General features: G+C 39.8%; 1 protein-coding gene across 1 annotated transcript; it reads left to right on the top strand.

Annotated features, from left to right (window-relative positions):
- Window positions 1–19: 19 nt before the first annotated feature.
- On the top strand, window positions 20–21,809 carry glod4 (glyoxalase domain containing 4). Its single transcript, XM_028806625.2, has 10 exons — window positions 20–195; window positions 14,516–14,565; window positions 15,118–15,238; window positions 15,339–15,483; window positions 16,355–16,491; window positions 18,447–18,533; window positions 18,967–19,080; window positions 19,503–19,589; window positions 20,851–20,923; window positions 21,637–21,809. Exons 1-9 carry the CDS (start codon window positions 103–105, stop codon window positions 20,914–20,916), a joined length of 900 nt encoding a protein of 299 aa, XP_028662458.1. The 5' UTR covers window positions 20–102; the 3' UTR covers window positions 20,917–20,923; window positions 21,637–21,809.
- Window positions 21,810–23,276: the final 1,467 nt, after the last annotated feature.

Below are 23,276 nucleotides of genomic sequence, written 5' to 3'. Positions count from 1 at the left end.
GACTTCAGAAGTTTGCATCGTTGGTGGGTGGGGTTTACGTTTGCACATGACATCGTCAAACGATCACATGACTCACTCTCCACGACGTCTCTTTGGTGGCTCATGATGGCTTTGAGAAGAGCTCTGCATTTTGTTTTTAAAGTAGGGGACAGATCCCGAACGGCCACGTTTTACAGAGATGTACTTGGTATGCAGGTAGGAGCAGAATGGGGGAATATACTGCACGTTTTTTTATTAAGTTTACACTGTTGCGGTTTTTTGATAAAACGGACCCCGATCAACGTCGTGGGAGAACATGCTAATCTCGGTACTGACCTGTACGTAGATCGGTGTGATTTTTTTTTAGTAGGATTGGGATATTAGTTAGGAACCTTACACATACTTACACACACACACACACTAATGGGCTCGTTTAATGTTGCCAAATAATTTAGCCACAACATATTGCAACGTAGAGAAAAGAGTCAATGATATGTAAACTGTCCTTGGTATATATCGGCTACCTGTTGTCACTTCTAAGGGAACAGGCCGACAAGTCAAGAAAATGTCATTCAAGCTTCACTCCGTCGTGCCTGCAGTGCTTGAAGGCATTAATGGACTGGCGATGCATTACATTAAGTTTTTGTATGGTGTGGGTGTACATACTTGTTACATGTTTTTGCCAAGATTAAAATGCAATTTTCAGCTCTGTTTGGTTCTCCTGACATAATCGGAGCACTTTACTGCACTTATATTGCAGTATTAAGCTGTTTTTATTAAACATAAGCAGTTACATACCTTTAATGCACAATTCATCTGTGAGGCCAAGATGAGACTGACAAATGTCATGGTTCAGTGGACTGGGTCAACGTGTGACTCATTTATTTTGTGGCAAAGTATCTTTGGCAGATGCGATAGTGCTGTATGTGGTGGCTGGCTTGTTGGTAAGGTAACTCTGGCTGAACCTTACTTTTATATGTGGCATGTACTGTTCATTGTAGCAGCAGTCATGTCATTACATGCACCAGATAATAGTGGCTACCCTGTCAGACGCTGGTGCCTTAGAGGTACCGCATTTAATCTTGCTTGCACAGCTGCAGAGCACAGGGAGATACTCCTGATTGCAGGTGGCCGGGTCACAGTACATCAGGAGGGAGGCTGGTGTACCAACCAGCGAAGGTCTGCAGTACCTTATCGTATATATGATGTTAATTTGCGTGCACCATAGATATTTTTTTTCAGGACGACAACCAGGCTGGGGTAAAGGCACGTTCAAGTAAGCACATTTACAAGTGGATTATGATTTGTAAGGGTAAATTTTGTAGAAACGTGTGCAGACTAGGTTTTATAAATCAGATTTGATTTTGGCATATACATTTTCCTGTTTTTTGGTGTGCCCATATTTTCACACTTGAATCCACGTAAAGTTTTATAAATGTGACACCTGGAACTTTAAACATCGGAGATAATGTGTTCTCATAGAGTAGATGTCACATGATTAATATAAAATGTTTCCAAAAATGTGTATTTATACATTCGAATTCCCTGTGCCAAAATTAGAAGTTAAGTGTTCGAGCCCATACAAAATATTGTTCTGAGTTTATTGGTAGGAAAATGCTGTGTGTGATTTTTGGGTTGCTGACATTTTAAAAACTGCATGGCTATCATAGTCCTGCCAGACTGACTGCCTGGTATCTGCAGGGTCTTCAGTTGTCAGCTTTTTTAGGTGTGGGAAATTTGTGAACTCATCTATCATAAAATAGAGAAATATTCCATGCTACCTCATTTATTGGTTAGTTTACTATTCCAAATATAACTTGAAGGAGGTTACTTTATTTTGTATATTGTCATCTTTTATTTGTCTGACGGCTGCTCATGATAGCAAAATGAATACCTAATACAAGTTAGTGAAATGCCATGTGCATAACAGACACTTATGCCTGATGGTGCCTGTACAAGTGGCAGTATCATTTTGCCAAACCCCTGGCATGCCAACTCACTTTTCCTGCTGCTTGGCATTGTACCAAGTAAATTATGTGATATTCATGACTCTAAAAGTAAAAAAAAAATTAAAGGAACCTAAATTATGTAGAAATGAAAGGAAGAAGACATGAGTTCTGTAAGACCAGCACTGTGATACATTATGCATAGAGTGAATATCATCATTGAATGTTTCTTTGACATTATAATTTAGCAGCAAAACAAAGCAGCGACCAGCTATCCATTATGGTCCATTGCGGCCTAAAATGTTAGCTGAAGACTTTAACATAGATTTTAGCATTTCCATGTAGTATGTTTTTAGAAAAATATATGTTTGCAAAATATAATCTAAAATTAATCATAGACCCTCCACAATAAAACAAATAAGAATCACACATCATTCAATGTAGCTTTTACGTCACGTGAGTTGTACTCTGTTATCTATGTGAGATAATTCCGCCACCATAATTTTATTTGGGAGTCTTTTTTAACTACGTGATATTGTAAAATGTTATTTAAATACAATTAATTACATTCCATTCACACTATTGATTATGCCTCACTGCTGCAAAAAAGAAATAAACAAAAATGTTAAATCTCTGTCTTTGATGTAGCACATAAACCAAAAATAAAGATGTTTCAACTTTCAAAACAGTTAAGCAAACCCCTAAATACACTTGAATGTCACACAATGTGTAAAGTTTCTAACTTGTTTACTTGCGGATTTCTACTTGAAGAACCAGACATGTGCACACCTTGTGATTTCTTGTTTATGACTTCTCTGAATTCATGACTTTGCTTTGAGGATTTTCCATTAGTTCCTAAATATACCACAAATTAACTGGTGAATGTTTGTCCAGAGTCTGGCCTGCTTGATGACATGCTCATGAATGTATGACTTCAAAGGCACAATTGCTTAAATAAGCTGGTTTAACTTCCAGTCAAATGCACTCCTAATTTTAAACTGAATCCTTTTCTTGGTTGATGGTTTTTTTTTCTGCCCAGAGCTTTGTAATATTTTCAGTGACTAACAATAAACTTTCATTCAAGATATTAACAAAATGCAGTGTCACTCCTCACTGTGTGGAATGAACCAGAATATCTCCTAGCCAAAGCATATACTGTATCTATTATTGATTGTTTTCCTTTGTAGTTACCTAAATATCTTTACTGGCTTTTCATGTCTCATGCCAAAGATGTACTTTACATGTTAATTTAATTGTCAGCTCTAAATTGGCCTTGTGTGGATGCATCCTGCGATGGAGGGACATTCTTCCAGGTTTAGCTCCTTTGTTGTTCTCAGTACTGCCAGTCTTGAACTGAACAAGCAAGTTAGAAAATCAATTGATGAACCTAACCACACATGAAATTAAGAACTATGTTAATGAGAAGTAATTCTATAAAGTAGTAAGCAGAGTGGTGGCTGTGAGGCTAGGGATCTGTGCCAGAATGCCCTTAACCTGCATTCGCTCCATCCTGGGTATAACGTTCCTCAGCATCCAGCTCTGCAAGCAGGTCCTCCAACTTGCAGGGAAAACTTGGGGGTTGGTGGCATTATTGGCACTCCAGCTACTGTAACAAAAACTCCCATTGTTCCACTCCATTCAAATTTGTGTGGTGCTGAGGTGTCATCCGTTGCATGGCTGTGTTCAGGTCTTAATTTGGAATCCTGAGGTGGTTCATCGTGTGATGGGTGCAGCAACACACTGTATCAGTGCATGCTAATTACATAACTACTGTATTTTGAAACCTAGACTAGATATACTATTGTGGTAACATGTGGTTTTTATGATTGTATTCCACCCCAACTTGTTACATTAATGGTATGGTAAACAAGCAGTGAAATGGCTCCTCTGTAGAATATCAATCCATTCATCAACATTGGGCACCTTTAAGAGTTGATGGGTTATTTTACATTTATGTCAGGTTTATTCTTCTAAAGTGATTAAGATTTATTAGGATTTAGACAAAGAAAAACGCTGTAAGTCATTTAAAAATTGTATACCTTTAAAATGGACTAGACCTCGTATCTGCTGTAAGCTAGAGTCCCAAAGCACAAGAAAGTCTCAAGATACTCCATATGCCAACTAGAGGGAGGATATTACTATCAACTCCAACTAGTAATAAGGGTTAACGCAGGATTTACAAAAATGATTAGTTCTTTACAAGAATGCTCTGTAATAACATGAAGCGCTGTGGAGCACAAAAAGGCAAAAAGACATTTTCAGTGAACAATCCAAGGTGAAAAAGGCCCAATATAAATTCCAAAGAGTTGTTAAAAACACAGCAAAGAAATTCAAAGATCCAATAGATCACAGAAGCACAATGCACCGAAATAATCACAAGAAATACTCACCAACTCCCAATGCATTCGAGTGAACCACAAGGGACTGTGAGTTGCCCTTTCTTTATAGGGCTGAGGACAGTCCCTTGTGATGTGCAGATGGGACCCTTTTTGGGAAACACATAAAACACATGGGGCCTCATGTGTAAACGGTGCATAGGCACAAAAATGTTGCGTACACCTGTTTTCACACACATCGTGATGTATAAAAATTAAACTTGGCATAAAACCACACACATTTTCACGCTAGCTCAATACCTGGCGTATGCAAGTTCTCTGCTTGGTTTTGCAATCTGGTGACACTGGGCGTCAAAGCAGTGCTACTGCCCTGTTTGGTTTCCCTTTAGTTTTTAGATTCACATCCCTGACACAGCTTTATCAAATGCACCGAAATTAACCACATATCGTTTATTAGTTTAAGGCATCTCATTGTAATCAACTCGTTACCATATAATGGTGCACCGAATGACGAAACTATTCTAATTACCATCACTGCTTTAGTGTTGTTATTCCCAGTGCACCACATACCCACTATATCTAAGTGTGGAATCACAGCTGTACAGCAGCTGATCGGATTATCGGTATACAGCATCTTGCACATGCTGTCTCAGCCATGTGCGCAATCTATTTGAACTGTTCCCATACAGCAAACGCTTCAGAGCCTTTCCTGTAGGGACCTCACTGTTCAGAAACAGTTTCATCCTAAGAACTATAAAGACACTCAATCAGTCCATCAATTGCTCCTGGTAGAACTGTTTGTACTTGTAAGTATAAATCACCTCACTGTAAACTTGCACTACAGTTATAATATTGCACAACCTGAGTCACTTTATAAAGCGGGTATTTGCATATGATGACGACTGGCTTCTAAGTCAATTTAGATTTCCAAGCACTATCTTCTTGGAGCTCTTGATATCATTTTAAGGATGAAATGCAGTAAAGCATGTTTATTACATTATACAGATAAGTTAAAATAATGTATATTGTTAATCAATAAACATGTGAGGACACAGTGGTGCAACGCTAGCGACGAGCTGGTGCCCCGTTCAGGGATTGTTACTGCCTCGCGCTGTATGCATTCTGGGACTGGCATGACCCTGGATGGATAGATGGATGGAATAATTAAACATGTACTACGAAGATATTTCAGTGTTTCATAAAAGTTTTGAAGAATCGGCATTCTAAGCTTACAGATGGCTTGGCATCTATTACAGAGCTGATCGTGTGGTGATTGGTTACTTGGAGAAAGAAAAGGAAGGACAGGAATTGGGGATTTGTACGTTTGAGAGAGACAGTACTGCTGCAGTAAATTATTTCATCGAAGGTCACGCACGGTGCAGCAAGCATCTTGCGGGAGACAGTAAGAATCTCTTGGCAGGGCACAAGCTCTTAACTAATACTGCGACACCATGTCCCCATGTTTAATACCCATGTTTTAACCCTTTATTTCCTATCATTATGAAAATGATATCAAGTATACATCTTAGTATTTAAATTATTCAGAGAGCTGTAATATCATGAATGTAATGTATTCTGTGTCCTGTCGGCGGAAGAGAAAGCTTGTTTAAGAAGCACGTAGTGATTCACACACATAGAGCACATTAAAGAACATATAGAAAGAAGCATTTAACATGCTACTTTAGTTACGATGGGATCTGCGAAACTAGTAAATTAAACGATTTTAAGATGAAGTTTATGACATTCTACTTTGATGACAAAATAAAGTACATGATTAAAGTGGAAATTTCGAGATTAAAGTTGACATTTGGACATTTTTTTCAACTGTGTCCCTATTTTGTTTTTCTTTTCTCTGTACCCCAATATGCTTCCATATGACACTCGGACAGTGGGCTACGACTCGCTGAAATTCTTCCATTTTCCCACCTGCTTTTGCCATTGTCTTTTCACAGAACACTGAACTTAAAGGCTATTTATATTGATTTGCATATTAAAAGAGGCATAATTCTGGGAGGAGTTGGGGAGTGGTGGCAGGTGTGTGCACGTGCATTACTTTTCACGCTGACCGGAATTTATGTAGTGGAAGAATGTGGAAGTTGGTGTACACACAAATTTATGCATCTGGATTTTTTTTGTGTACGCACATTTCCGCTTTGTCTGTACGCCATGTTTTAGTGTGAATTCTACGCACGCCCTTATGCATGAGGCCCATGGTACCCAAGACAAGATGCTTAAACAAAACAAAACTACATAATCAACAATGTTAACATATTATAAAGTCACTTAAGAGCAGGAAAGCAGCAGGCCCTGATGGCTACACTGTCAATTTTTATAAGAAATTCTCCACTCAGCTAGCTCCACTCTTATTAGCAACTGTAAAAGACCAGGCCCCAGGCACAGACAGACAGACACCGTATGTCTTAAAACACAAACGTTTTATTTTCTTCACCCACAGGCAATACACAGTCCCACAAAAGCACAATTATCACCACAGCAACATTCCTTTCTCCTTTTTACCACCACTCCTCCTCAAGCTTCGTCTCCTTCCTCCCAACTCTGGCTCTCTGAGTGGTGGTGGCTGGCCCTTTTTATAATCCACCCGGAAGCATTCCAGGTGCTTGACCACCTGGTTCTAATTGCACTTCCGAGTGGGGCTGAAGATTCGACCAGCCGGGCTGCAGACTCCATGCAGCTCCCCCTAGCGGCCATCCGAGCCCCCAACCAGGCTGTGGAGGACTCCATCTCCCATGGAGCCATGCGCCAGGTTGGGGAATCATTGTTCGCCAGGGAGGCTGCCACCAAGCGTCCTGGGGGAGGTATTGAACTGTCCATGGCCGCTCTCCCGGAACAGATGCAGCAGAGGCGTCCCTGCCGGGCATGGGACCCGGCTGTCCATTGCATTGCCCCTCCCTCAGATGAGGTTTATGGGGCTCATCGGCCTGCCCCGCGAGGGCCAGTCCTCTCCAGGACAGGGAGTCAGGATCCGTGGCTCCGCGGCTGCGCCTTGTGAAAATATATTTAACAGGTCTGGGGGTGCTGCCACTCGGATGTTCTCTCTGGACAACACCTCCAGACGTGGCCACCGCAGCCGCAGTTATAACACACCCGAACCCTCCAGTTCGACCCTTGCGGGAAACTCCTGCCCCTTCGCCTGCTCCGAGGAGGGCTCATGACGGTTCCGCCCCTCTGCAGCGTAGCCCTCCTGCACCGTCAAACCAACAGGCTTACGCTGCACCTTGTTGGGAGTTCCCGACCTCTTTATCCGGGTCCTCCTCTTTCTTTGGGGTGCACTGACGGGCTGGGTCCCCTTCTGGGAAGAAGGGAGACCCTGTGCCATCTGCAGCCCTTTAGACGGCCATAAGACAGGCGCGGGCAGTGAGGGCAGAGTTGTTTGGCAGCTGCCTCTCCGCACGCTCTTCTGCCACGCCATCTGTCATCACGGCAGCGTCTTGTGTAGTGGATGGAGCGGCCTGGCAAGCAGTACTGATCATAACTGCAGCCGTTGTGCTCCGCCCCTTTCCTCTACGGTACCAGTAATACTCACCTGTACCGCTGCATCGGACTGGCTGGAGAGTCCTACGTCACGCCAGCTCAACCACCCCAATACGGATCTCAGGTGCGTGTCCGCAGTCTCCTCCAGCGTCTTCATTATGCCCTTCAAGTCGCGCATAACCTGTAACAGAGGCTGCACAGGACGAAAGACTTTCTCCAACTCCTGTACAGCCCACAACAAATCACTTATGCCAGCCGGCGGTGGATTCATACTTTTCTCACACCCACCTGTCGGCTGCGAGTCACAGAGCCGCTGCGCAGCTGGCGCAGACTCAGTCGGGTCTTCCTCAGGCTTGGGATTGACGGACATTGGTCCCGCCTTCAACCTATCAGCGGCGGTCACCCGACACGAGCCGTCCAATCCCTCACCTCTCGCCAGGAGGTCTGTCCGGTCCTCCACCGCCTCTTCCAGCCTTGCCTCAGGCCCTGTGGGAAGATGAGCTGCCAGGCGCTCTTCACCAAGCAGCGATACCTGCTCCTCTTCCGTGGCCGTCTCGTTGTCGCTCCACGGGTCGGCATGCTTTGACCACAGCTGTGGATTCAGGCAGTCCCCTGCTAAAAAACAAGACCAGGGGACGGAGAGGTAAGCTCCACCAGACCGATCGTCCCCAGGCGCGAGACTTACCTCTCGAAATCCGTCTTCCGGAGCGAGCTGCTTCCGTACGGCTTTTCCAGCCACTGCACCAACCCAGGTGTCCTCGACGATGACGCATGTCTAGAGATTGGCCACTTTTAGGGTTCGCTTGCTCTTCTTCCCCATCAGTGAAACGGTGCCTCTGTGGACCTCTGGGCTCTCCGATTGCTGTTTGTGGTAGGGTGTGCGTGTTGCAGCGTGTACACGCTTTCGTCTGCTGTGCCGGCCTGTTTTTACAAATTATTTATGAAGGGATCCCCACTTTTTAACAGGTGGAGGGTCCCATCTGGGATGCCATGTAAAAGACCAGGCCCCAGCCACAGACAGACAGACACCGTATGTCTTAAAACACAAACGTTTTATTTTCTTCACCCATGGGCGCACGTCTTCCCTGTGACCCACAGGCAATACACAGTCCCACAAAAGCACAATTATCACCACAGCAACAATCCTTTCTCCTTTTTACCACCACTCCTCCTCAAGCTTTGTCTCCTTCCTCCCAACTCTGACTCTCTGAGTGGTGGTGGCTGGCCCTTTTTATAACCCACCCGGAAGCATTCCAGGTGCTTGACCACCTGGTTCTAATTGCACTTCCGGGTGGGGCTGAAGATTCGACCAGCCGGGCTGCAGACTCCATGCAGCTCCTCCTAGCGGCCATCCGAGCCCCCAAACAGGCTGTGGAGGACTCCATCTCCCATGGAGCCATGCGCTAGGTTGAGGAATCATCATCCGCCAGGGAGGCTGCCACCAAGCATCCCGGGGGAGGTATTGAACTGTCCATGGCCGCTCCCCCGGAACAGATGCAGCAGGGGGCATCCCTGCCAGGCATGGGACCCGGCTGTCCATTAAACAAAATTTACAGAAGCTAGAGACAATCAAATTCTACCTCAGACTTTTCGCCAAGCATTAATCATTGTCTTTCCTAAACAAAACAAGGACTTATTACAATGTGCATCATACAGACCAATTTCACTTCTGTATAATGATGTTAAGATACTCTCCAAAGTCCTAGCTAGAAGGATGGAGAAAGTGCTGCCTTTGGTAATATCACAAGATCAAACTGGATTTATTAAAGGCTGACACTTAGCTTCCAATCTCCATCATCTGTTTAATGTAATATATTCACCTGCAAAGTCAAACACCCAGGAGATATTATTATCGTTGGATGCAGAAAAAGCATTTGATATGATTGAATGGAACTACCTTTTCACTGCATTAGAGAAATTTGGGTTTGGCCCGAATATTTGTGCATGGATCTAACTACTGTATACCAATCTAGAAGCTTCAGTTTGTATTAACAACATTTGCTCAGATTACTTTAAACTAGAACGTGGTACCAGACAAGGATGCCCCTTGTCACCACTGCTATTTGCAATCGCCATTGAACCACTGGCAGTTCACTGTCGAAATGCTTCTCAGATAAAGGGGATTATCAGAGAAGGACTGGAACAGAACATTTCTCTATATGCAGAGGATATGGTTTTGTATATATCAGACCTACAAAATACTGTGCCTGTAGTCTTAACAGTACTTACAGTATTTCAAAAGATCTCTGGTCTCAGAATTAATTTGAATAAAAGTGTGCTCTTTCCAGTGAATTCTCAAGCATACGATATTAGATTGGACACCTTCCCTTTTATTATTGCAGATCGGTTTAAGTACCTAGGGGTAAATATCACAAGTAAACATAAAGCTCTTTATCAAAAAAATTTCGCCATCTGTATGGAAAAAATTAAGAAAGACTTGCATAGATGGTCAACCCTCCATCTTACTCTAGCTGGAAGAATTAACGTTGTTAAGATAAATATCCTTCCTAAGCTTCTGGTTTTTATTTCAAAACATTCCAATATACATCAATAAGTCATTCTTTAAGCAATTAGATTCAACCATAACCTCATTTATTTGGAACCTTAAACATCAACGTGTCCAAAAAGTGACCCTACAAAGACCTAAGACAGAAGGTGGCATGGCTCTACCTAGCTTTCAGTTTTATTACTGGGCAGCAAACATAAAAGCTATAAAAACCTGGACACAAATAGATGAACATACACAGGCTTGGTCCGCAATAGAAATATAATCCTGCTGTACTTCTCTATATTCCCTTCTTTGTGCCCCAATAGTTATCGTCAATATACTAATAACCGAATAGTGCTTCACTCACTCAGAATATGGAACCAATGTAGAAAGCATTTTAAGATGGAGAATCTTTTATCTGTGGCACCTCTGCATGGGAACCACCTTTTTCAATCCTCGCAAACATATGTAGTTTCTAATATCTGGAAAACATTTGGGATTAAATTGCTTAGAGATCTTTATATAGACATCATCTTTGCATTCTATGAACAATTACATTCCAAATTTTCCAGCAACACATTTCTTTCACTATCTTCAAATTAGAATCTTTGGCAAACTGAACTTGCCCGATTTTCCTCATCTCCCACCTTCCTCTATGCTGGAAAAAATATTGCTCAGTTTCGAGGACAGCATTTCTGCAAAATATTAAAATATTTTACAGTCCCTTCCTTTCAGAGATCCAAGAGGACAATGAGAAAAGAAAAGGATCTCTCACTCAACATATCAGAAAATGAGTGGAAGATAGCAATGCAGAGAATTAATTCGAGCTCCATATGCGCAAAGCATACAATTATTCAACTCAAAATTATATATCGAGCACATCTGTCTTGCTTGAAATTGTCCAAAATGTTTCCAGGGCAAGATCCAACCTGTGAACGCTGCAATCAAGCTCCAGCCTCACTGGGTCACATGTTCTGGGCCTGCACCAAATTAACATCATTCAAAATTTTTAAGTGCCTTTCAGACAGTCTTGGTGTCACAATCCCTCCTAATCCACTAACAGCTGTGTTTGGTGTTCTTCCAGATGGGCTTAAAGTGGAGAAGGACAAACAAACTGTGATTGCCTTCATTACACTATTGGCATGCAGACTTATTTTGCTAAACTGGAAGAATCCTAACTCTCTTCTTTTAAGTCAGTGGGTAACTGATTTTTTTATATTATTTGAAACTGGAAAAAATCAAATTCTCACTTAGAGGATCTGTGCAGAACTTTTTCAAAACCTGGCAGGATCTAATCAATAATATTTTAGAATAAGCTCTTAAAGCACTGAGGAAGTAGATTTCCTCCCCATTTCTTTATCTTCTCCATTTATCTGTATCCGCCTATTAAACTCATCAATTTATTTATTTTTACTATTTTTAAGTTTTATTCCGTTGGCCATGCTCTCTTTCTCACGGGTGGGGGTTGATTTGTTTTCAATCCTATTTTTTTGTAAAGATTGATCTATTTGTACGGAATGATTACAATAAAATAAAAAAAAAAAACCAATGTTAACGTAGGTAAAGGAATTGAAAATAACAAGACAGACATAAAAATTAATTTGGACCCAAGCCAGGGGAGGAACCCTAGCTGAAATACAACAATATCCTCTGCAGAAGAGAATTTGAAGAATATGTTCAGACAGAAGTGAAAAACCACCTTGAATCCTAAAATCTCATTCAAGTAGTGAATCACTGAACACTTGTGCTTCACAGCAATATTGCCATAAGATAAATATATGTAATTTAAAAAGACCATTCAAGTCAGTATTTCAAAATAGATGTGTCATTTAGTCATCATTATAATTATGTTTTGTCATTTGCCTGGTTAATTTTCCAGTTCCATAACTCTGATTACAGTTTTACCTAATCTTCCATTTATATGTTTTTTGACCCATTTATTCAATTCATGGTCGCTGGATGATATGCATAATTTATAGGTAATGAGATTAACATTACAATCAAATACAACATATCTAAACTAATAAATAAAGAACATTTAATTTGTCATGACAAATTTATTATCTGTTTGTAGTGCCAAGGTTAGCGCTGCTGCTTCAGAGCTCCATGGCCTTACTTGCAAATATCAGCCCAGTACCTGTCTGTTTGGTGTTTACATGTTCTCTCAGTGTCTGTGTGGACCCCACCCCCCACAACATCCTAACCCCTACTTGTTTAATTGCCTATGTACGTGTGTGTGTGTGTGTGTGTGTGTGTGTGCATGTATGCATTGTGATTGACTGCCCAACCCCCTGGCCATCACATGAACACACACATAATTTGTGATGGACTGACTGCCTGTCCAGGTTTGCATCCTTCCTTGTGCTCAATGCTGCTGTGCTTGGCACTGGATTCTTAACCTGAAGTCAATAAGTAGGATAGGAAATTGATAATGGATAGTCAATTAATCTTCAAAAACCATTTTATAAAAAGGTAGCAAAAATAGTGTTTCTTTAAATGTAACACAGTATGACTTTGTAAGTAAACATCAAATTATAACTGTCTTTTTATATACAAATTGTAATGTCTGTTTTTTAGACAAAGATCTGTTATTTCTTTTCATTGTATTTTTTATACAAATAAAATTGAAACTGCTAGTGCTGCAGTTTTATGAATCAAGCATTTTGATCTTGAATTATGCTCCTCAATGTTGTTTGTGTGAAGTTTGCATTTTCTTCATATGTCTCCATGGATTTTCTTCTCACATCCTCAAGATATATGTGTCAGATTAATTGGACATTCCATATTGGCCATGCGATGGACTTTCTCAATATTCATGGTCATTTCTTGCCTTAGTGCTGCCATGGTAGGCTTCTGTGCCCCATGATCATGAATTGGGTTAAACACATTTGAGAATGTTATGTTATGTTTTGATTTATAAGGCCAGAGTGATTTAGACATTTGCAAATACAATGATAAAAATACAAAGTAACATACAATAAAACACAAGGAATTCCCCGCTAAACACAAATAGCACTGTGCAATATATGCTGTACATAGAGATGTACCTCTATATTTACATATATCTGTTGAGATTTATTGTTTTTATTAGGGTCTTTAAACCTCAAAATATCAATAAAATAATATAAGGTGAGCAAGCAAGGGAAAAATAGTACAATAACGTTAAATTCTGTAATAACAAAGGCAAACCTCTGGGATCCTTACATAAAAATTCTTATGCTGTCTGACAAAGATATTGGGAGTGCGACGCACCCCTTTCCAGTGACCTCATGACCTCCCATGCTCTCCCAATCTGTCTACTGACTTCATAGGGAGAGTCACAAGAGACATGAATGTCGCTGCCGAGGTAAGTAAACCTCTTGACAAGGTCAACGCTCTCTTCGCAGACAGACACACTGCTGATGGCTGTGCCCAAGAGGTCTTAAAGGCCTGGATCTTGGTTTTTATCCAGGACACTCACAAACCCAGACACTCAGACTCCTCTCTCAGTCTCTCGAGCCCTGATCAGGGTCTCCATTAACTCGAAGCTCATAGCATCATCGGTAAAGTCAAGATCACTGAATCTTTCTTCACCAATAAATGCCTCTCACTCCCTGGACCCCATGACCCTGCCCAATACTCAGTCCATGCAAGTATTGGACAGAGTAGGTCCAAGTCTTTAGAGTCCTGGTGCTTTCTGATTTGCTATATGGTCACGAGACATGGATACTATCAAGTGATCTAAGACGAGGACTGGACTCTTTTGGTACACTGTCTCTTCAGAGAATCCATGGGTAGCACTGGTTTGAATTTGTGTCAAACGAGTGGTTGCTCATGATTCCTGAATGTGGCACGTTAGCTGCATTGTGAGGGAGCGTCAGTTATGGCACTACGGCCATGTGGTACAATTCCCTGTGGGTGATCCAGCTGACAGGATGCTCATTGTTGAGGACCCAAGCTATTAGCCAGGCGAAGGGGATGCCCATGTAACACCTGGCTGTGGCAGATAGATGGTCATTTCCAGAGGGTGGGACTGGACCATGTGTCTGCCTGGGGGGTTGCCAACCAGGATCCTGAGCTGTTTTGTATAAAATATTAAGAATGGGAAGACTTAGTAGCAGCATTCATAGTAGTTTTCATAATTACCTGAAGGTAATGTGAATAGCCTCAGTTTAACAAGAGTATGCATTGGTGAAATAATGGTCTTAGTATAATTATTCTTTTTATTTGTTTACAACTTTAACAACCAGTCAGATCATGGACCCTACTCATTTGTGATATATTTTCTTTTTCAGATTTTGCGACACGAAGAATTTGAAGAGGGCTGTAAAGCTACATGCAACGGGTGAGGAAGTGTGCCCTTAGCTGAAACTTTCTTAAATAAAATTTCTGAGTCACAAGTTTTTCAAGTAGGCATTGTGACATTGAGGTAATTGGCTTGGGACTGTACTATTTGGGCATGATGTCATGGTGCAGTGGATAGATTTGGAAGACTGTATTTAGATCCTGGTCTGGACACTGACTATGTAAGTGGTAGAAAAATCATTGGATGTGAGTTTACAGAGGTAGATCTCTTTTTTGAAAAGTAAAAAAGAGCTATTTTGATTTTACCATCCCAGCTTTTATAGAAGAAACTGTTTCTCATTGTCTTAAAATCAATAAAATGTTGAATACAGGAAAAACAGTTTAAGATTCTGAGCCATTTTTATGCTTCTTGACAATATAGATATACTTACTTTTCTTTTAATAAGAGGGCATCTAATTAGGCATATTTTAAGGTCCATATCTGTACAGATGAAAGATGTCTGTTGAGTGAGAAATGAATGTGGTTTTTGGAAGAGTTTCTTTTTTTGGAGTATGTGTTTTCCCCAATTTCAGTAAAGTATCTTTTTGTCAGGCCTTATGATGGAAAGTGGAGTAAATCCATGGTAGGATTTGGATCTGAAGATAACCACTTTGTAGTTGAGCTCACCTACAACTATGGGGTGGCTGAGTATCGGCTTGGCAACGATTTCTTGGTGAGTATTCCTCTGAGTGAGTGTTATTTTACTAAACAGATAATAAGAAATATACAGTATAACTTAAAAATTTTTTTATTTTGATCCATAATATTCATAGGGTCTAACACTACAGTCCAGCCAGGCGGTCAGTAATGCCAGGAGACTAGGCTGGTTGCTTATCGAAGCTGGTGAAGGGATGTTTGTAACAGAAGCACCCGGAGGCTACAAATTCTATATAGTGGACAAGGAACAGCCAGAAGCAGGTGAGCTATTGCAATAGCTGGTGTATGTTTCTTTCATGGGATAGTATAAATACTTTGAAGGAACAAACTATTAATAGTTTGATGGCATATGTGACTTTTGCTTTTCTGTGATTGTGAATATTTATGAAAGGTTTGGTATAATAAGAAAATCTAATTGAAGTCAATTTTGAAAATGTGGTGCAGTGGTTAGTGATGTGAGCTCACACCCTCATAGTGCTGAGTTCAAATTCCAGCCTGCACACTGCCTATGTGGAGATTCTTCAAACTGCCAGAAGGCCTGCATGTCGAGTTAATTGCCCCTGTATGTGTGGGTGGGTGTGCGGTTAGTTCCTACCTTGTGCCCAGTGCTTCTGAGGTCAGTAAATGAACGACTTTGAATTCACATACTTTACTAGTAATAGATATTTGGGAAAATAAACTGAGAAGGAAAATGCATTCATTTATTATACTGTGAAGTACAAGAATTGCTTATCTCTACAAAATACAATATCTTACAGACTACAGTACTGTATTTCACACAGTCTTTAGACATACAGTATTACAAGCTTTAGATTTTGTAAAACAGTAGACTTAGTAGACACCTATAAACCTATACGAGTTCCAAAAGTAAGATGGTATTCTGAAATATAGTCTTCTGTATGTTTCATTATATAAACTTACACTCAGACGTAATTGAATTTGCTTGTTATTGCATTTGAATGTTGCATACCCTTTAAGCATAAATTTGATGCAAAACCATTGGGAATCAGAGGGTTCTCTGCTGCTTTTCTGCAGGCCAAGACTGTAAACTGAAAAATATCAGAGGAAATTTTTGGAGAATTATGCAGTTCAGAAGAAGGAAAATAATTTATAATAACTGTATTGTGTACAGATCCAGTGCAAAAAGTGACTCTGGCAGTGTCAGACCTTCAGAGATCCACTCACTACTGGTCTAGCCTTCTGGGGATGAAAATCTATCAGAAAAATGCAGAGAAGAAGTCAGTTCTTCTTGGATATGCCGACAATCAGGTGAGCAAGTCTAAATCAACATGGTTTTCACATGCTGACTATTGGATATCAATGCTGTGGCCTTGTCTTGATCCATTTCTGTGTTTTGGGCTGTTGCTTGGCATTTTCTGTTGGTTATGTGGCTTTCCACATTTGATCCATTACATTCACTGGGTACTTTATTAGGTACACCTGTTCAGCTGCTTGTTAACACAAATATCTAATCAACCAATCACATGGCAGCAAGTCAATGCATTTAGGCATGTAGATATTGTCTAGACGACCTGCTGAATTTCAAACTGAGCATCCGAATGGGCAAGAATTGTGATTAAGGTGACTTTGAACATGGCTTGGTTGTTGGTGCCAGATGAGCTGGTCTGAGTATTTCAGAAATTTCTGATTGACTGAGATTTTCACTCACAACCATCTCTAGGGTTTACAGAGAATGCTCTGAAAAAGGAAAATATCCAGTTAGCAGCAGTTCCCTGGCCGAAAATGCTTTGTTGATGCCAGATGTCAGAGTAGAATGGTCAGACTGGTTTGAGCTGATAGAAAGGCAAAAGTAACCCAAATAACCACTCATTCCAACAGAGGTATGCAGAAGAGCATCTCTGAACACACAACGCGTTGAACCATGAAACAGATGGGCTTCAGCAGCAAGAGATGACACAGAGTGCCACTCCTGTTAGCTAAGAACTGGTGACTAAGACTACCATCTGGTCACCAAAATTAGACAACAGAAGATTGGAAAAACATTGCCAGGTCTGATGAGTCTCAGTTTCTGCTGCAACATTTGGATGGTAGGGTCAGAATTTGATGTCAACAACATGAATTCATGGGTCCATCCTGCCTAGTATCAACAGTTCAGGCCGCTGGTGGTGATGTAGTGGTGTAGGGGATATTTTCTTGACACACTTTGGACAACTTAGTACTAACTGAGCATCGTTTAAATGCCACAGCCTACCTGAGTATTGTTGCTGACCAAGTCCATCCCTTTATGACTGCAGTGTACCCATCTTGTGATGGCTACTTCCAGCAGGATAATGTGCCATGTCACAGAGCTCAGATCATCTCAGACTGGTTTCTTGAACATGACAGTGAGCTAGCAATTTTAATTAAGCATTACTAATGAATGACAGTAAGCATATTCAGAGTAAACGTAAAAACTAAACAAATTGATAGAAAGATTCCTTACAAGCTTTGAGAAGAATAAGTCGAGTAATATTAAGCCAAAATGGTCAGCCATTGTGTGTAAATTTTGTACTACATGTATATTATGATACTGCAATAACAGAATCTTGGTGAAGTACAATAGAAGAAAGACCTCATTGGCAAGGCAGTGGACTAAAGCACATTTGGAAACCCTGATAAAGCTACAGAAAATTCTAAAAAATGAACAGCATAATAATTCAAATAATTTAGTCCCAAATTCAGAAATCTTTGTGATTTTATTGTAATATAGTCGTTTTCAAACAAATGTTTGCTTTTCCTCAAAGTAAACATGTTTACACTTATGCATTTGATGTTGTTTGGCTATATAGTTGAGAATTTCTTGCTGTAACTGATTTTTATCTGATGGCTTCTTGAGATGTCCATCTTGTACATGCAGAGCACTATTTTTGTATATTCATATTACACAGTTATTAAAAACTTCAACAATTTGCTATTGAAATCATTGCAGGTAGAGGGTAGGCTTTTCAGTAACTAAAAATTTTGTGAAAATGACAAATGCATTTATTTAAAAAAACAGGCAAGGGGGTGTTTGGGACCTCCTCAGGTAACTTCTATGTCTTCATTCTTCCATTCATTTCTTTAAGTTGTTTTTTTCATTTTCAGTATTGCTGGGATTTTGGAACTTATCCTGACTATACTGGCCACAAGACACAATTTAACTCTGAATGGCATACCATTCATAAACATTTCCAGTACTTTAAACACAGTATGTGACACATTTTAACAGTATGCTCTTTTTCTAGTGCAAATTGGAGCTTCAGGACATACAAGATACTGTCGACCATGGAACAGCATTTGGGAGAATTGCCTTTTCATGTCCTAGAGAGCAGGTATATCTAGGTTAAACTTTTTAATTTTAGTAGGAAGATTAAAGATTCAAAACAAAATCTGATTTAATTATATGTTTTTATAATTTCCATTTCCTGAAAACAAGTTACAATTTTGAAAGAAGAATTCTAATTCTAGGGTTTTTGCATTGCACAAGATTATGTACATTAAGATTTCATCTAAATTTTTGAATTCAGCTCCATGTTTTTTCTCCCAGATGGTAAACCTTTCTGTGATAGTAGAAAGCTGGTCATTAGTCAGGATTTATTGTTCATGTTCCTAAATATTCAAATATCCAAGACACATTTTCAGCTGGGTTTGGCAGGGCCATTATCCTACCATTAATAGGGAATCCAAATCAATTAAATCCTGACACTTATGATGAGGATCAGTATGATTCATTGTGGTGTTTCCTTTTTATTGTGGCCTTTCTAGCTGCCTGCTATTGAAGCTTTGATGAAGAAAGAGAATCAGAAAATCATAACTCCACTAGTCAGTCTTGACACTCCTGGGAAGGCAACAGTGGAGGTGGTTATTTTAGCCGATCCAGTAAGTATTTAAAATGTTGCCAGGCCATCTGCAATTTGGCAGCATTGATATTTTTTATCACATTAACACATGTAGTGAGTTTTAATAGTCTGCTTGTTTAGTCTTAAACATTGTTTTGGGTTTCAGTATTTTCCCTTGTGGATATTAGCCCTTGTTAGTGCTTTTGCAGGGTCAGCAGTTGTTTCTTTTTCTTATTCAGAGGGAAAACTGGTAGCTGAAATATATTCTAGTATTGGGGTTGCTTGTATACTTGTGTGGGAAAGCTAAGTACCCAACAGTATTACTTGTAAAAGCAATTGTTTAAGTCATAGTGCTTTGCTCATAAAAGCAGTAGTAGTCTGGTTATTTTAATTTTGTTTTGCTAGGTTTCTGTTATATGTTAATGTAGTTGTGCTTAAATACTTAACTTTTAAATATTTTAGGATGGCCATGAGATCTGCTTTGTGGGTGATGAAGCCTTCAGAGAGCTCTCCAAGTTTGACCCCAAAGGAAACTCCCTACTAGACAAGGTGTGAACCCAAAACAAATAAACAAAATGTTAAAATTGCATAGTGGAGATTTTATAAATTTCTTTAGATCTGTATTTCCAAATACCACTGTGTCTCACATTTTTCAGCATTATAGTTTTGTTTTCCCTGATGTGGGTCCCTCCTTAAAGTTTATTTTAACAATTAAAAATACAGTGGAACCTCGGTTCATGACCATAATTCGTTCCAAAACTCTGGTCGTAAACCGAGTTGGTCGTGAACCGAAGCAATTTCTCCCATAGGATTGTAGGTAAATACAATTAATCCGTTCCAGACTGTACGAACTGTATGTAAATATATATATTTTTTAGTTTATAAGCACAAATATAGTTAATTACACCATAGAATGCACAGCGTAATGGTAAACTAAATGTAAAAATATTGAATAACACTGAGAAAACCTTGAACAACAGAGAAAACTAACACTGCAATAGTTCGCGCTATAGTGCTAGGAACCGCTCGTTAAAAACACTTTTTTAATGAGTTTTAAGCACAGGGGAAATAATGAACATTTGAAAAATCCGTAATTTAATAAACCACCAAGAAAAGTAACATTGCAACAATGCAGGCTACGAACCGATCACTGTAAACAGAACTGAAAACAAAAACAAGCCTTCTCTACCTTATGCGTTCCTCGCTCTCTCTCTCGCGCGCCTGTGTGTGTGCGTGCATCTCTCTTTTGCGAGCCTGGAGCGCCTGTGTGTGTGTGTGTGTGTCTCTCTAGCACACTCCTGTGTGTGCGTGCCTCTCTCTCCCGCGCGCTGTGTGTGTGTGTGTGCGTGCGTATTTCTTTTGCGAGCCTGGAGCGCCTGTGTGTGTGTCTCTCTAGAGCGCTCCTGTGTGTGTGCGCCTCTCTCACACGTGCTCCTGTGTGTGTGCGCGGCTCTCTCTGTCTCGCGCTGCCTGTGTGTGTCCCTCTGTTTCTCGAGCTGCCTCTGTGTGTGTATGTGTGTGTCTGTGTGTGTCGCACTCTCTCTCTCTTGCTCGCTGCACAGGAAATGCACAGGAGAGACTGAACATGTACAAAACCGAAAGGGAACCTGGCTTGTTCGTATACCGAGTGTGTTGGTCGTGAACCGAGGCAAAAGTTTGGCAAACTTTTTGGTCGTAAACCGAGTTGTATGTGTACCGAGACGTTCGTGAACCGAGGTTCCACTGTATATATCACAGTTCTGTATAAAGTACACAAAATTTTGTTGTGCAAGGCACATGTAACTAAGCTTGTATTTTTTAAATTTTGTAGGCAATGGCAGAAGACAAAAGTGATGAATGGTTTGCAAAACATCAGAAACGGAAAGCCCACGCATAAGTAAAAGGTGCCTGCTACATTTTGTCAACCCTATTTATGTCTCTGTCATAGAGAATTACTTTGCGGTATTTTTTGAGATAAAATGGAAATGGATATGAAAAAGTATGAGTGTGACCAAAACAGCAGGCAATGCATCAGGACAAACAGATGCAATAATTGCTTAAAAAAATTATTATTAAGGATGAAAATGTGTATAGATTTATACTTGCCATTAAAATTAGATACATAATAAACAAATCTTGCTTTTCCTTTCAATATTATTTTGGTAAAATTGGGACTGTGTATATTTCATACTGATATGCCTCAGTCTTCTTCTTTTTTCTGCTGCTCCCATTTGGGGTCGCCACAGTGCATCTTTTTCCATATCTTCCTGTCTGCTGCATCTTGCTGTGTTACATCCACTGCCTGCATGTCTTCTCTTACCACATCCGTAAATCCCTCTTAGGCCTTCCACGTTTCTTCTTACCTGGCAGCTCTATCCTTAACATCCTTCTCTCAATATACCCAGCATCTCAGTTCTGCACATGTCCAAACCAGTGCAATCTCATCTCTCTGACTTTGTCTCCCAACCCAGTATCAGTGTGTAAATAAACACAGTTTAATAAATTTTGAACTTAATTGTCTTGCACATTTTTGCATAGAAATCTTAAAGTGTGCGGTGAATATGGTAGATTATCAATTTACTGATTAGCTCCTTTTCCCTTCCTTTTCTGTTTTTAGCTATACATGGGACCACCATCTTCAGGACAAAACTCAGCTCTTCTTTCACAAGTCTTCAAATGAGTCTATGATGAATGCATTTAGTTATGTTTATACTGTGTAATAAAATATATGTTCTGGAAATGAAATAAGCAAATAGGCGCTGAAAATAAAGACTACACGAGTTTAAAACACCCTTCTGTAAAAACTTTTGTTTACTCCAAGTAGATTTTAGTAAGGAGTGGTAGATCACAAAGTTAACAGAAAACTAATCACAAAGTAAACAGTAAGGTTAGAAAAGGCACTGCTGGAGTAATAAGGCTTGTGCTCATAACAAATCAGAACAAGAGAAAATACTGACAATGGAAAGATGTCTTGGATCTATTCTGGTTAGTAACAAGTAGCATAAAAAATAACACTGATGTCGCTGACACTTATCTGTTAATATAATCTGCGTTTTGTAGACAGCATGCTCTCCCTGAAACACAGATTCATTTAATTTGCAGTCTTGGCTCAATGCTTTATTCTTTACCACACATCTCAGAATGGGCACCAGAAGGACAAAACAAAAAGGAAGTAGATATAAATAGTAGTTTGGCTTTTAATGGTGGTTTCAGTATTAGAAAAAAAACACACATATTAAGGCATGGGAAAAGAAGCACCTTTCTATGGTAAAAGTCTCGGGTTTAACAGCAAAAATAAGATTATAGGTGAGTTCTTGTCTTCTTTGCTGTGTCTAAATGATTTAGATCAAATAAATGGCCCAAAGGCAGGATGGCTTGATGAATTTCAGCAAGATAGGACTTGAATGTTAAAGCTTTGCGGTACAAAGACAGACACTGAGCGGTAAGCTATGTTATTTGCTGTTTCTTATCATCTCATTCAAGTACTATTTACAAAAATCAGTCCAGTAAACATTTAAATTCCTCTAAATACTCAGTCTTGTCTCTGCTTCACTCTGTAACTAGAAAATTTAGCAAGTAGGTGATTATATAATGATTTTGTGCTTAACCTCAGTTCTGTCTAACTTTGTAGTTTTACATTTGAAAAGAATTCTATAACTTAAAAATGATTATTACATGGCATCTAAATATGGCTAGTACAAACTAAAATACTTGTAATTATTTGTATAAATGCATAGAAAATCTATGTGCAAATATACAAAAACCTCACGTCTGCATAATGATTTAAAGCATACATTACAGGGATATTTTTTATTATTACTGTTCACTGAAATATCTAGTATAATACTTTACATCTGTTTACCTTTGTATTCTCAAATCTGCCCAAGCCTGTGGTCTGTCCAAGAACAAACTCTAACATTTCAGCTGATTCTACATTATCTGTTATTATGCCTAGTTTAGTATCAATTGTTAACTTGACCAGCTGGTAATTTATATTTTTAGCAATACAATTTAATACATATGCTAGATGTAAATAGTGTTAGGTTTTTCCCCGCACAAAGTTTCAGATAATGGAAACATAAAATTTTGAGTTAGGAGTACATTAAATAAACTGATTTGTGCATTGCATTGATTACAATTAAATTATTTTAATAACTTCTTGTTTATCAGGGTGCAAGAGAGTGTTGGTTGAGCATGCAAGTAAGAATTTTACTGTACTCTGTACATGTGATAACAGTAATACTATAACTAAATGTG

Source organism: Erpetoichthys calabaricus, chromosome 8 (genome assembly GCF_900747795.2).
Source record: "Erpetoichthys calabaricus chromosome 8, fErpCal1.3, whole genome shotgun sequence".
NCBI classification, from domain to species: domain Eukaryota; kingdom Metazoa; phylum Chordata; class Cladistia; order Polypteriformes; family Polypteridae; genus Erpetoichthys; species Erpetoichthys calabaricus.
This window is presented reverse-complemented; position numbering and strand designations above follow the sequence as displayed.